The sequence below is a fragment of the Culicoides brevitarsis genome, chromosome 2 (genome assembly GCF_036172545.1).
Source record: "Culicoides brevitarsis isolate CSIRO-B50_1 chromosome 2, AGI_CSIRO_Cbre_v1, whole genome shotgun sequence".
Taxonomy (NCBI): Eukaryota; Metazoa; Arthropoda; class Insecta; order Diptera; family Ceratopogonidae; genus Culicoides; species Culicoides brevitarsis.
Genome location: NC_087086.1, coordinates 22,746,775 through 22,762,286, shown reverse-complemented (window position 1 = coordinate 22,762,286; position 15,512 = coordinate 22,746,775). Strand labels below are relative to the sequence as shown.

The following is a 15,512-nucleotide window of genomic DNA, read 5'->3' as shown; positions in this document are numbered from 1 at the left end:
AATTTTTAAAACAGGCTATTTATGTTCCATTCGTTTCACAAATCCATATATCAGATACAATCGATCGTTTAACTATTCTCTATCCACAATAGGACTCTTTGGAGACCCCGGTTGAAGCCAACCAATACCCTAACTATTCTCTTCTCTGTATTCTATTTTAAATTCTTTCAACAAAGTCCTGTTTGTTAATTATTCAAGGTATTGTACAAAGTATAAATATGTGATATTTGGTACGCTCTAAATGAAACTAAAAAAAAGGTTTATAAAAAATAAAATCCGCCGCTACATTTTAAAAGTCAAAAATTCCATTGGAGCAAAATAGAAAAAGTAGTCGTTTGAAGAACGTCATATAATACTGCGTTCATATAATACCATATAATAATCAAAATTTCAAAATACATAGATAATAAAAATCAATAATCAACGAATGAATAAATGATCAATGGTCAAAAACTGTTCAAAAAATTCAAAACTTATTTTTGGTTTTCATTTATGTTAGTGTTCTCCCTATATACATGTCGGCATGCATGCATGCAGCATATATGTCGACCTGCATGTAGCCTAAAATTTACATGTCGACATGTAAAATATGAAAATAAAATTATTTTGATGAAAAAAAATTTTTTTTAAAGAAAAAAAATTCAATATTTTTACTTTTTGAGTAGCTATTAAAGTCCGATACAATAAAAGTCAAATGTTTTGGGTTAAATAGCTTTTAAAAACATTACGACAAATTGAATTTTTTAAGATTTTTCTTTTTTTGAACAAAAGTTTTGAGATTTTAAAAAGAGCTTGACTATATTTTTCTATCAATAATGGAAAAGTTTCAATGAAAAAAAAATGGAACTATAGTTTGACGAGCATAGATATTTTTCAGATTGGTTAAGCTACATAATGGTAAAAAATTACTTAGAATTTAAATATGTCTTAATTTGAAAATCAGTATTCGACATCACGATATGATATTTTTACAATTATTAATTTTTTTCATCAATTTTGAAAATTATTTTAATCAATTCTTTATTTAATTATTAATTCATTTTTAATTTAGTGTGAAAAAAAATAATTTTTTCTTTAAAAAACTGAAATTTGGACTACTGAAATTTGTGAGTATGTTGCATGCATGCAGCATGCATGTCGACATATATGCTGCATGCATGCATGGTTTTTTTTACATGCAGCATGTGCCGAACACTAATTTATGTATATTTCAGTTAAAAATATTGAGATAATAGGATATGTCAAACAAGTATTTTCTAAGTATCAAAAGTTATTTTCCTCTTTGGCTAAATCGAGCTTTAACATAGAGTGTTACAAAATTCCAATCGTGTAAATGTAAACTAAAATCTTAATACAGACCACTAAACATTCGATTGATAAGAAAATCTTATGTACATGTTTCCCTTTTATTTTTGTGTGAATGAAGATAATTTTGACTATGCTCGAATAAGAAAATTGGATCAAAATCAGGAAAAAAACACGTGCGTTGAAACATTTTGGTCGATGAAAATGTCTAAATGGACGGTAATAATAATAAAAGTAATGGTTCAGAAAAGAGAAGGGAAACTAACGTTCACGCCATAGACAAAAAAAAAATCAATAATCTATAGACCTACTTTTCTGTTTTTTTTTTGTTTTGCTTTTTGTGTTATTTTGTTTTATTTAGACTTAAAATTCTACATAAACAAATTTTGACATTGATCCTGATGACAAAATATGTATACAAAAAAAAAATACTGAATGAAGAATACGGAAAAATTCTAGAAAAGATCCAGATCATATGTAGCTTCAATTACTTACTCATTAAACATGAAATATAAAGAAACTTAAATATGTACTTGTTCCCTTATCCTTTAGAAAAAATATCATAGTTACTTTAAATAACATTGTGATACTTCTGTTTTCAGGAATCTTATTTTCAGAAATAGTTTGTTTTTATTTTTTATTAGATAGAAAGTCCATTCATTCACATTCATTTACATTCATTCATTTATTTTTCATTCTTTAATTTTTTTATCCCCAACTATAATTTGTCATTTGAGCTATTATGATACCTACTTGTGTCTTCACTAAGAAAAAATGTTTCAATATATTGTAGATCGTTCAAATTAGACTTATGGGACTTTTTACTTTTTAGATAATTCTAGTTTAGACCATGACATTATATTTTTTCAATGTTATGGTTTCAAGATACTCTTGAAGATTTACAAAAATACCTATATAGCTATTTATAACTATTTTTAAAATACATGATATAAGGAAATTGAATCTCTGCATTTCTTGTCTTTAACGTAAATTTTCACTTGTCATGCTTTTGCTCAAAATTTAAAAAAAAAAACCGTTTGAATAATTTTCTTTACTTTACGATACAACAAGGTTTTCTTTAAAGCACGTATCATTCTTAGAAAAAAATTATACTCTTTTTATATATTGTATCAGACATCACAGACAAAACTAAAATTTTCATCTTTTTTCACCAATCACAAGTCACAAGCAAAAACATTTACGTGCTTCGAATGTTAGTAGAAAAAACATAATTGAGGGATGAAAAGGTTAAATTGTTCATTGACATTTTTTTCTACTAAGGGGATTGTTAAGTCAACGCTATTGTCTAAAGATAAATTTATTTTTAGAAGGGACAATTAATAAAAATATTGATGATTAATTATTGTTTAGTACTTTATTTCTTTTAAAGTTTTAAATTAAAATTATTATATTTATTAGTCAGTAAAAATTCCTGTAAGAGAAAAATAAAATAGCTTTTCAAAACTTTAAAAGGTATGAAAACGATTTTTTGAAAGCAATGCTTTTTTACCGCATTTCAATTTTTTTGAAAAAAATGCGGTATTGTGCTCGTGATGTCGTCCGTCCGTCCGTCTGTGTGGTGTGCCACTTTAACTTTGTTTGAATTAGCAGGTTTGGCGAATTCTTTTCAAATGACAGATTTGACAGCATATTTAAAAAAATTATCCGTTGGAAATTTAAATGAGTGTTCATCCGTTGGAATATGTTGTCCATGAAAATTAATGGAAAATCGGAAAATCTTGAAAAATTTCAAAATTTTAAAATGTTCAGGGGAGTCTCGTGAGTAACATGAAAAGTGAAAATTGATGAAAATTTTCGGGAAAACTCGGAAAATTCATGGAAAATCGGAAAATCTTGAAAAATTTCAAAATTTTAAAATGTTCAGGAGAGTCTCGTGAGTAACATGAAAAGTGAAAATTGATGAACATTTTCGGGAAAACTCGGAAAATTCATGGAAAATCGGAAAATTCATGGAAAATCGGAAAATCTTGAAAATTTTCAAAATTTCAAAATGTTCAGGGGAGTCTCGTGAGTAACATGAAAAGTGAAAATTGATGAACATTTTCGGGAAAACTCGGAAAATTCATGGAAAATCGGAAAATCTTGAAAATTTTCAAAATTTCAAAATGTTCAGGGGAGTCTCGCGAGTAACATGAAAAGTGAAAATTGATGAAAATCTTCGGGAAAACTCGAAAAATTTATGAAAAATCATGTAATTGAACACATTGAAATGCGGTCAAGTCATTCGTTTTATACACGAATGCAATTCATTCTCGTTTTTCCATTGAATGTATCCTGTTGGATTTTCATTATAATTTTTTCATACATTTATTTATCTCATGTTTATACTAATTTATAATTCAATAAGTTTCTACTTAGAGTTTGTTTTTCAGGTATATATATGAGGGGAATGTGAAGGAAAAACATTTCAAGTTGAGTGCCTTCTAAATGACATGTATTATATAAGAAAAGAGAAAGAACTCACATTTTTATCTTTATTTGCCACACATTTTTGTGTGGAAATTCAACGGAATATGCGTGTACATGAAGTCATAAAGAAAAATAGTATGTATTTTCGTAAGTATATTCATATCTATAACTTATGTATTTCTTTTTAGCATAGGTTTTTGGAGTAAGTTTCTAAAACACGGCATTTAAATTTATTTCTAAGTAATTTGTCGAAACGACGAGTTTATTAAAGTAAAAGAACAACATTTTTCAAAACATAAAAAAAAGATATAAAAATAAAGATGCTTAAGTAAAAGTAGTGTTCTTTAATTTTAGACACATATTATCTGTATCAACTAATGTAAAAGTTTTCCGAGCTTTTAATCTTTAAATCTCTTTAAGGTTTCCTAATGTTGGTAGTTCTTTAATAAATTGTACTGAAATTCTTTGAAAATGAGCACTTTTTAAATTTTTTGAGGGATTCTCCCAGTCGAAAAACCAATGTCAATCAATAACATTTAATTAAATCTTAATGTTTTACATACAGTTAATGCGTGTTTTATTACAACTAGTGATTAAAAATTTAAATGCTTTTTTGAACATTTCCGCGAGTCAAAAACTTTAGGTATATACAACAGGTGTTTGCTGAACAATGTTTAAAGAAAAATATACTTCTTAAAATATATTTCTCGTGTAGTGTATATTTTTAAACTCGTTCTGAAAAATCCGAACGTCTTACGAACAGCTTTTTTAAATCTAATTGTAAAACTAATGATAATTTTAAGTTTATAATAATGTGTAGTTTTGTATGATTTGATGTTCCTACGTTACTTATAACTATGCTTAAAATTTAAATATCTTCTTAAAATTAAGATAGACCAATAAAAAAGCCGAAAATGTCCTTTATAATAATTTGAAATATCTTAGGATGAATATCTAAAATGTGAGAACGAACTGAATACATACAATTTTTTGAATGCATTTTAACCAACATTTTTAATATCAAAATGAAGAACATTAACTTCTTTCAATCATGAAAATTGATGTTCAAAAATATAAAAAATCTAATAATGAACATTTTTTGAATCAAGGTTTTTAAGATCATTTTTTTATTTGAATCCTAAGCTTATAAATGTTATTTAAAATATTTCCATAGCACAACTCAAAATTATTCAAAACATTTTCGACTATTGTATGGAACTATGATATTTTTACTATGCCAGAGTGTTACAATTGCAATCTAACTTAAAATATTTGTACTTACCACCACGGTTTTCTGTGTCCGCTGGCTTAATTTGAATAGGACGGTTCATCTGAAAAGATATTAATTTTTTTTTTTATAAAGAATGTACACAATCTATACTTAAATATATATGTAATAAAAACAATTATGATGAAGAAACCTTAGAAAAAACTAAATACAAAATAGGCTGTACAGTCTTTTTCGTATGCATAATTAATGTATATCTGCTGATATAATTTTCAAAAATATTTGATTTTCTACCGAAATCTGCTTAAAAGTTTAAAATAATGGAATTGTATTTATAATAATTAAAGGAATTAGTTTTTTTGTATAACTTTTTAGTTTTTCTTTTTTTGCCATAATAAATATTTTCGCGTAGCATGTTTTGCAATTGAACATAAAAATCCAACATTTTTTTTTGTTGAGAACAAAAGATATTCATATTCTCTCATATTTTATAATAGGTAATTAAATGTAGCGTATTCTATTTCATCTTTACAGAACATAGTTAACATAGTTAAATGTATATACTTTGTTATAATGTTATTTTTTTCCATATGACCAATTTAAAAACAACTATGATATCAATTTTTAATATCATAATTTATTGAAACTCGAGCCTAACACAAACTGGTGAAAAACATGAAAAGCGAGTTTTGCAAAACCTCTTAGGAGATTTTTAAACCAAAACTACAGATTAAATAACGTAACAATTGAAGCGTGAAAACTTTGTCACGATTCAGAAAAAGAAAAAAAAAACATGAAGCAAAATGAAAAACTTTTGCATTTATTCATTTAAGTTTTAATCAAATATTTTTCTTTATATTTAAATCAATTTTAACTTTCTTAGGTTTAATTTTTTTATCTGTTTCTCGTTTCCATAATGTTTTTAAATATAACTTATAGTAATAATTAATGATTACTTATAAGTAATGTTTTTTAATAACACCCCATTACAGGTCAAACTTCAAACCTCGATATCTCGGCTCCCCGAAGTGGTACTTTGATCAAAATAGAACTTTTATCCAGTAGTTTTTTCCTATTTTTCAGGAAAGCTAAGTTTCATCTAAGTACACAAACTTTCAGTTTGACCTGTAATGGGGTGTAAATATTCATAAAAGAAATATTTTATATTAATTTTTACGAGAATAGGTATGTTGAAATTAAGTATGACATTTTGTCATAGCGATCACAATAGGTCTTCGGACCGCGGTGATGCATTCTCAAACCTAACCTAACCTACGTATGTTGAATCCAAGTTTTAACACATTCAGAATTTTTAACCTATTTTATTAAATATGATTATACTTGTAGAACAAATTTTAAATTAAACTCAATATAAAAAAATAGAGAAAGTAGTCGTCTAAAGAACGACATACTATACGGCATTTCGTTGTTACATATCTTCGCTTTTTTGTGCTCCTCATTTTACAATTTTACAATGACTCCTCAAGTCTCTTTTTCATACTCCTCAAGTCATATTTTCATACTCCTCAAATCACATTTTCACACTCCTCAAGTCACATTTTCATACTCCTCATTTCACATTTTCGTACTCCTTATGACCATTTCACAGTTCCCATACACCTCACTACCCAAGAGACTGTCCACAGACACTAAAAAAAATTTGGGGCAAAGGTGACACACACACACGACAAGTCGAGTTTAATACCGCATTTGTTCTTCAAAATACTATTGTTGAAGTTATCATTACCACTTTCTTCCATTATTTGGAGGCAAAATCAATACAAAAAATAGTGAAGAAAAATAATAAATTTTTTAAAACTGTTTCGCTAATTGTTGAGCTTGTGAGACTCTTGTTTTTTATTCTGTTTATGTAACATGTTATACAAAATTCAATATACCTATTATCTATTCTAGTACAAACTATCACGCACGCACAAAAATGTAAAAAAATTGGGTAGGGTAAATCACCATAAAGGAACAAGATTCAAATCTATTAAGTTAAAAGCTTTTTCATTATTAATAAAAAAACGACAAATAAAGATAAGATAGATTGACGATTGAATGTATTGTTGGTATTTTAAAATTTTATTTCATCTTTATTTTCTGAAAAAAAGTACGTATATTAAGTTGTGTTCACTAAAATTTTAATTCCTAAAATATAAAAAAAAAATAAACAATTTTATAAACTACTAAGTACCTAATTATGACTCATACATTTTCAAAAAATTATTTAACATTCACGTATATATTTTAACTTATTATACAGGTTATTATAATTTTTTTAACGGTTAATTTGCTCGATTAGACTTGTCATCCTGAGCAAAACCGAATCGGTAATTTTTAGTTATGACTCTCGAGGCTTTTTAGCATTTTTTGCGCTATTTTCGCAAATCGCGAAATCTAAAAGTGCGTAATATTGTAACTATAAGTCCGATTTTAATGATTCTCGTCGTTAGAAGAAGAAGTCGTTTGTAGCGCCTTGTAAGATTAAAAATTTGTGGAATACCTAATTTACTTTTAGTTTGAAACTAAGACTAGCCCGCAAAAAAATTTTCATAATGTGTCATGATCATTTTATTTTTACCAAAATAAGAAGCATTACAAACGTAGGAGTCGCTAAGTGAGCTAAAAATGAGCTTTTTGATGCGTTTTTTATTTATCACGTGAAAACTGTTTCACGATAGATCAAGAAAATTATAAAATATTGATTAGATTACATATTTTTCGGAATTTATTTATTAGAATTTGTTATTTGTATTTATTCTTTAAATACATATAACGAAGATAATAATATTATGTTTATGGATTTTGTCATATTGGAACACCCTATATGTTCATTGGGTGCATTTAAATGGTATCTTTTCGATATGTATGTCAATTATGTACTTTTACTTTACGAAACGTAATTCAGATATTAAATTTGAAGCATTAGCGATGTACTTCATGATGTTTGTATGGGTTTTCTTTATATTTTCAGACTAGACATTTATGTATGTAATATGCACGATATAAAATAGACTCCTTGTTATTATCACAATGTGTGAAAATATATGGAACGAACGACCTAAATGTATATTTTATTACTTTTTATTATTACTTTTTTCTGTATGGTCATATTTTTCAGGGATGGAACGATGAAAATCGATATTTTCATACGTAAGCAAGTAAAGGGACCACAACAATTTTCAATTTCCTCTGTAGACGACATTCCATCATAAATATTCATTTTTCTTAAAAAATTTATAGCAGAAAGTGTACGTATTTTCCCTCTTTTTTGTTTAACATTGTATATGTACAATACGGAAAAATACTAAAATAAAAATAATAATATGTCACGTCTTAGCTTTTATTTACTATGGCACGCTAAAATGACAACAACAATATCTGATTGTCATTTAGCAGCCAGTTTTATATTTAAAGGAAGATTCAGTGCATAAATAAAATATTAAACAATCAACACATGTAGGTGCTTTGCGTCATAAATATTCAATACATTACCCAAATCCAATCAATAAAATACTTTTTAGTTGAACACGAAACTATCTATTTGTTATTAGTTTCACAGCTAATAAATAAACCTCGTAACTTCATTCTAAATAATTAGTTGGTATCTTATATACTTAAACATATGCATATAAAATATCAATAAACATGAAGTTTTTTAATCGAGATATACATATATGACCGTACTGAATCAACATTACCTGAAATCCATTATATATTTTTTTGTGCTGTTAGCCTTCAAATGTATATATTATGAAAAAGGGTTATCAATGTGTTGAAAAACTATAGACAGGGTGTGTCAATTTTGTTTTTATTAATTGCTTGCACGAGAGATTCATATGATTCAATTTCTAACTAGGTACTTAATATTTTTTGTAAATCGAATGTCTCAAATTCAATTCAATTGTAAATTAAAGTTTAAGAAATTTTAGAAATGAATAGAAAACGTCAAAAAGGATAATGTTTATTACAACTGAAGTAATTTCATACGGAAAATTTTAAAGAAAAATTAGAAAATACGTGCTAAATTCAATTAAAATGGTAGAAAATGCTCTTCATGTCAGTTTTTACATCGTTTGATTGTCTGAACTTGTCAGATTTCTTATTTATTTGTCACAACGGATCAAAAGAAATCACACGGCGAGCTTTTAGAGCTAGTTTTTGTCATATTTGGTAAATTTTTCAAAATTTTTTCAAATTTTTTTTTAAATTTTTTAGGTATTATTCATAAAACTTCAAGAAAATTTTTATCACGCATATCTGTGACAAAAATTAATTATTTGATGTCAGATTGTCAGTGTAAAACTAATATTTTCAAAATTTTTATTTAAAAATTGGTCATTTGCCCTCTTGGCTATGTTTTTTGCACTTAGCATCTATTTTCATTTTGTTAAATTATAAATTTTGGTTTTTTGGATATCAGAAACTTCTAAAAAATAATTTGAAAGCTTTTTTTATGCAGTTTTGCAGACTTTCTGAAGTCAATCAATCATAAAACGGTAGGTGGTAATAGATCATAAAAGTGTTACCACCTACCGAAGTATTTGTTTTTAACTAAATAAATTTTTATTGCATCGTCTCGAAAATTGTTCAATTATTTTACCCTTTTGCTTGAATGAATGCCAAAATTAAATATCACATTAAATTGTCAAAATGACCGGACTAACTCTTCTTTTTCGTCAAATTCATAAAACGTTTTCAAGAGTTTGTCATTCATTGGTATGTGTAGTTGTTGATTTGTCTTTTTCCATGCTCGTATTTCGTCTTCGTTGTATATTCGTTTTTTTAGCGTCTAACTAACGAAGATTCGAAAACAAAATTTTAAGAGTAAAGCCTAAAAAGGATCTATAAAATAAAAAGTGATACGCTTTATTTTTACGTTTACTCTAAAAATATATGAACGTTGTCCGTGTATTGTGCTTCACTCGTCGACTTTTTTTTTGTTTTGCATAAAAAATTTTCAAAATAAATAGAATATGATATTTTTAGTTTTCATTCTTATTTTTCTCAAAGAGATTCTAAAATTGTGCTGTGATGCCGTAACAAAATTAATATGGAATTTGAGTTTCAATTTTATATACAAAGTTTCCACTTCAAATATTCAAAGGTTCCTTATTTTAGAAAATAATTAAGAGCTGATCACTGTTTGAAATGCAGCAAAATCTACAAGCAATGAATAAAATACAAAGATACATACGTATATACAATATACATATATATTTATTCATTATACATTAAAATACATACAAACAGGAAATGAAGAGTGTAAACCAGAAGTGTTTTTTAAATACACAAACTTTATTTTGTTTGTTTTATCATCATGACGCCATGGAATCTATGTAAAAAATAATTGAAAATAATTGTAAATAAATAATATAATGCCTTTTATGTACTGGAAACTAATCTAGCGTTCTGTTTTAAGTTCTTTTTAAAATAGTTGTAGCATATTTAATCTACTTTCTATCCACATATATACATATATGCGGACTTCATTTTTTTCTTCTCTATTTTTATTAGATTCCAATGTTTTTATTACATATTAGGTACTTTTTTAACAATTTTTAACTTTTTATTTGAGTTACTGCAAATAAGTGTTTGGGTTCCTTTTCTTTTATTCGTTAAAATCTCAGCGAAAAATATTATTTTATACATTTTAGATAACAATAAAAATTGTTTACTCTTACTTACACTCTGTTGGTTCCTCATATATTTTTTTGCCTATATTTTATAAAAAATTACTTAAATCAAATCAAATTATCAAAATGTTTCAATTATAAAAAAACTAAAACTGATCACAAAATTATTTGATTTTTGTATTTACTGTTTTAAAATTTATATTTTGACACTATACATACTATGAAATTTATATATAAACACAAAACATTTGGCAATTTTGATAATTTTTGTTACATATTAAATAGTTTTATAAAACAAAAACTTGATACTTACAATGACTTGTGGAAAGTCAACTTTCCCTTGGCGTACAATTTCAATCATATGAACCATATGGAATTTAACTTAAACAAAAATTAGTTTCCTTTTTATATTATTATTGTTTAATTTTTTTGACTCTGAGTTTTTATATACTTTATCTTCACTATGAATTTTCTTTAATTTTTATTTTTCACTGAGTATATTTTTTTCAATAATTTTAAAAATCTTCAAGTAAGATATTTTTGGTGAAATAATATTCCTTGGGTTGTATTCCTAAAGGTAAATGTAAATGCTTAAGAACTTAAATATTGTGTATTTTTTAATTCAGAAAAAAAGCATTTTTGATAAAAATATGCGAATCTCTTTTTCTGGTCTTCAATTTTTCTTATTTAGAGTTTTTGACTTTTACTCGAATGATTAATTTATAAAGTACGATTAACAAATTTTTCATATAAAGTGTAAAAAGAAAACATGATTGATGAGCAACATGTGATTCTTTTGTTCTGCCTGATTCACGACAAAACTGTATTTTTTTCAAAAACGAAAGGAAATTAGTTGCTTTGTAGCGTTGTTCTGTTGTTTGTTTATGAAATAAAGACGTAAAAAATAAATGAAATAATTTGTTGACTCAGCATTTACTTATATATGTTTGTAAAGAAAAATTTTATGATAAAGAAAAAAAATCTCAAATATACGAAAGTACAAATTTCGTAATTGCACAGATTCGAAACTAATTTTAAATGGATGAAATACTTTAAGACCTTAATTTTATTTTTCAATATTTCCGAATTTCGATTCAAAATTCTAAAATATGAAAAATTATTTTAAGCTTTGTATAAATATATTTTTTGATATTTACAATATTTAACATTGAAAGTTTGTTATGTTTCACTTTTTTGAATTCATATTATTTTGCCGAATGTATACGTTTAAATAAAAAAGAAAAATGAAAAAGTAGAAACATAGAACAAAACATTGCGACTCCCCAATTTTCTATCTTTTGATACGCATTATATTTTGTATGTATGTGTGTGTACTTGATATTGATCAGAAAAACAAGAGAATTGTCAATTCTATCAAAAAATGCTTTTTCGTTACTGATTACTGTTTATATTATTATACAAATGATTAAGAAATTGTCCTTGAACTTTGTCACATCGTTTTTCACTTACTTTGACTTTTTAACTTTAACTTTGTAAGAAAGGAAATTTTGAATTTACAAAAAACAATCAAATAGTTCTTATTTTTCAAGTGCAGTGAGAAATGTAGAAACAATATGTATACACACCGTTGAATTTTTTCTTGGTTGAAAATTCTTTAAAATTATTTTTCTTCTGCTTATAAGAGATACATTTGGTTTTTTTTTATTTTTATTATTTTTTTTTTTTTGTAATAATTTATGATAATGAAGAATTAATAATAACAACAAACAACAAGTGTATTATGATTCTGACTTAACTACACAAAACTCGATCGTAGACTGAAAATGCTATCGAATGGTACGTGTTAAAAACGTTCTTTAGCGTGTATTTTCATAATTCATGTATACGTGTATGTATGGTGAAAAACTGAATATACTCCTTGCTTGTATAGTACACACCAGTATTACAAAAGTCTAGTCTTTTAGAAAACCATCATGAACTGTCAATGATTCAATGATGGTTCATTCCCATATACGTCCTCATGCATATTGCTGAATAACACGTCTCCTTGAGCATCCTTACTACTAACCTATATATACACCATAAAAAGTTACGTAAATTTCCCCTTATACCCAATCTAGCTTTAATTTGACAACTGATACGTAAAAGTCACAATACACACCCGGCACACTGTTGATTCTCAATGTACTCATATCATATGACTCGTTTAATTTATGGGTGGAGTCCTATCCATAGAGATATGCGAAACTCAGCTTTTATAAGCACTTGCGCAGTACTTGTCACGATACATTTTTATATTTTTAAATTGATGCAACAAGAAATGTATCGAAGAATCCATCTCCCACATCACGTATATATGAAAAAGGGATGTAATCTCAGTAATCTTACATGATTGTGTACTGTTGTATAAGACTTATACAGTATATAACAAAATAGGAGAAGTACATTTAAGGTTCTATTAAGTGGGAAAATGGGAGAAAATTAAGGTGAGGCAAGGCTTTATTTTAATTCAATGGAATATTGTATTTGCAACTGTATTGATTAATTTTGATGAGACATAATACATTTTGTTGTTTTTAACTAAAAAATTTTTAGCAAAATAATAAGTATATAATAGATACAGTTGAAAATTGTTGAACACAAACAAATATTAAATAAAAATAAAAAAAAACTTGTCAAATTATCTAAGTTAGAAATTAACCGAACATTGAAATTACGAGCTTTATTTCTAAAAATTTTTTTATTTTAAAATTTAAGATGAATGATTAAAATTGTATAATTACTTTATTTTATTTTTCTGACAAATTTCGAATTTATAAAATAATAGGTACATATAAGCTAACCACTGACACGCAGGCGCGAGCAATTTTTCTTTGAAGATAAAAATATTACGGAGTTTTCCATTTTCACCTATAACATTTTAATTAAACTTTTAAAATACTTTCGAATCAATTTTTGTCCGTCTTCATTGCCGTCATTTGCATTCAACAGATTTGAGCTTTCTTTCTGTCGAATTTTAGAAGTTTAGACGATAAATCACAAGTTTACGGTAAATCGAGTTTTCGAAATAATAAAAATATAGGATGAAAGGCAAGTGCAATTTCAAAAATTTTTTCACTTGTCCACCGACCTAACTTTTCCTGAAATTCCAAGAAGAAAATAATGAGGGAATAATTATCATGATTTTTTCATATTTTGACCTTCAAAACATATCAAAAATAAAAAAAAGTAATAAAATATTTGTTGGAAAGTATAATTTTTGTTATATTTTTCAATTTTTCAAAGTGATAGACTTATTTTCTCAGAAAAACATTAAAAAATTTATAGTTTGAAATTTGCCAAAAAAATTTTTTTTAAATCATTTCATTTATTATTATCAAATTTTCCTACAATATTGTGCAGGACAGTCGAGAGAGGTTTACAATTTTTGTGGTATCTCTGGACTTGACACAGTGCACCTATACTCGTGTCCTAGTCTGGCAAATACATAAATAAAACACAATAACACATTTGCATCGAGACAAACACTTCTTTTAGCACAATGATCTATAGCAATACGCCTTCCTTTTTCGTTTTTACAAGAAAATTTTTCATAAAACTCGTCTTCTCAAACATTTTTTTTTTCTACTTAAAATTAACTTAATTTAAAATTATCACAGCATTCATGAATACAAAACAGACAGATACATTCACGATTTGATGTCCCCAATTATCAAATAAGGAGACTTAACGCGACGTAAGAATGTTGCGCCAACATTTCCAACAGTCGATAATTTTCGGATTAATGTGTTATCGTGCTCAGTCATTTTCTTGTAATGCTTTATCGTCAAGTTTCTTGAGAAATCCTTCAGAAAAGGAATATTTGCCATCTCATGGACTTGTCTCGTAGGCACTTGCCTGTGTGTCATAAAATCAGGACGTAATTTGAGTGCTTGTTGTAAGCATTTCCCGGGCAAAAAGGATAAATCTCACAACTGACATTTTTGACAAAATTGAGTTAAGAATGAGAAAATATGCCTTAAGACGAGTATTTTAAGATACATTGAGAGATTTTCAAAAATTTTTGAAAAATACCAGTTTTATTTCAATAGAAAGAATAGACGAAAAGGATAAATCGCACAAATGCATGAAAATTGGTAATAAGTCAAATATAAAAATTTCTCCAAATCGTTTTTTGTTTATGTTCTTGTGTTGTTTATGCTCTGTTATTACATAAAAAGTCAACTTGAACCAAAAAATTTGGAAAAATATTGAAATTGGAAAACTTAAAAAATCTAATTTTTATATGAAATTTTATGCAATTGTGCGATTTATCCTTTTTCTCAATAAAAAAAATCTCCCAAAACTACCCCTTAGAGATTAGATAAGAAATTTTTCTGCACAAAAACCGTAAAAAACTTTAAATCGATTTTTCTCAGTTTGTTAAAAATGTTAGTTGTGCGATTTATCCTTTTCGCCCGTGATTTATTTTGGAATTTTTGCATTTCCTCGTATTTAGAATTGCTAACATAATTCCACACTGGTATATTATGTGTGAGAATCAGTCTCACAAACAAAAAGTTGAGCATAACTCTATTCTCGACACTTTAAAGGCAGTTGTATTTAAGAAGTGGCTTATGTTTCTTCACGGCAATATTTGCTTTAGAGATATAAGAAAATATAAGAATACATCGAAATGTGGTATAGTAGGTCGTTCTTTAGACGACTATTTTCTCTATTATTTTTTTTAAAACCAGAACAACATACCCTATTTTCCCCTATCATCGACTTAAAACTTTCAATGTTTTTTTTTCCATAGTTTCATTGAAAAATCTGTCACTGAATGTAATGAAAAATATTTTAGATGGCGAAAAAAATTATAGAAGCTCTTTCAGAATGGGAAGAGAAACGAAAAAAACACAATGAGGATGTTTCCAATGCTAATAATCAGCTTGAAACAGATTATACAA

At 26.5% G+C, this 15,512-nt stretch overlaps 1 protein-coding gene across 7 annotated transcripts in view; it reads right to left on the bottom strand.

The window, feature by feature from the left end:
* LOC134829807 (CUGBP Elav-like family member 4) overlaps positions 1-15,512 on the bottom strand; it is a 79,432-nt gene that overhangs the window by 34,794 nt on the left and 29,126 nt on the right. For 4 of the 7 annotated variants that reach the window (XM_063843075.1, XM_063843070.1, XM_063843072.1 and 1 more), the window contains exon 3: positions 5,018-5,066. In XM_063843075.1, coding sequence (XP_063699145.1) covers positions 5,018-5,066 — 49 coding nt within the window. Of the gene's footprint in view, positions 1-5,017; positions 5,067-10,915; positions 11,174-12,072; positions 12,208-15,512 lie in introns of those variants that run through there. The other 3 variants (XM_063843069.1, XM_063843071.1, XM_063843074.1) reach the window with 1 other exon arrangement.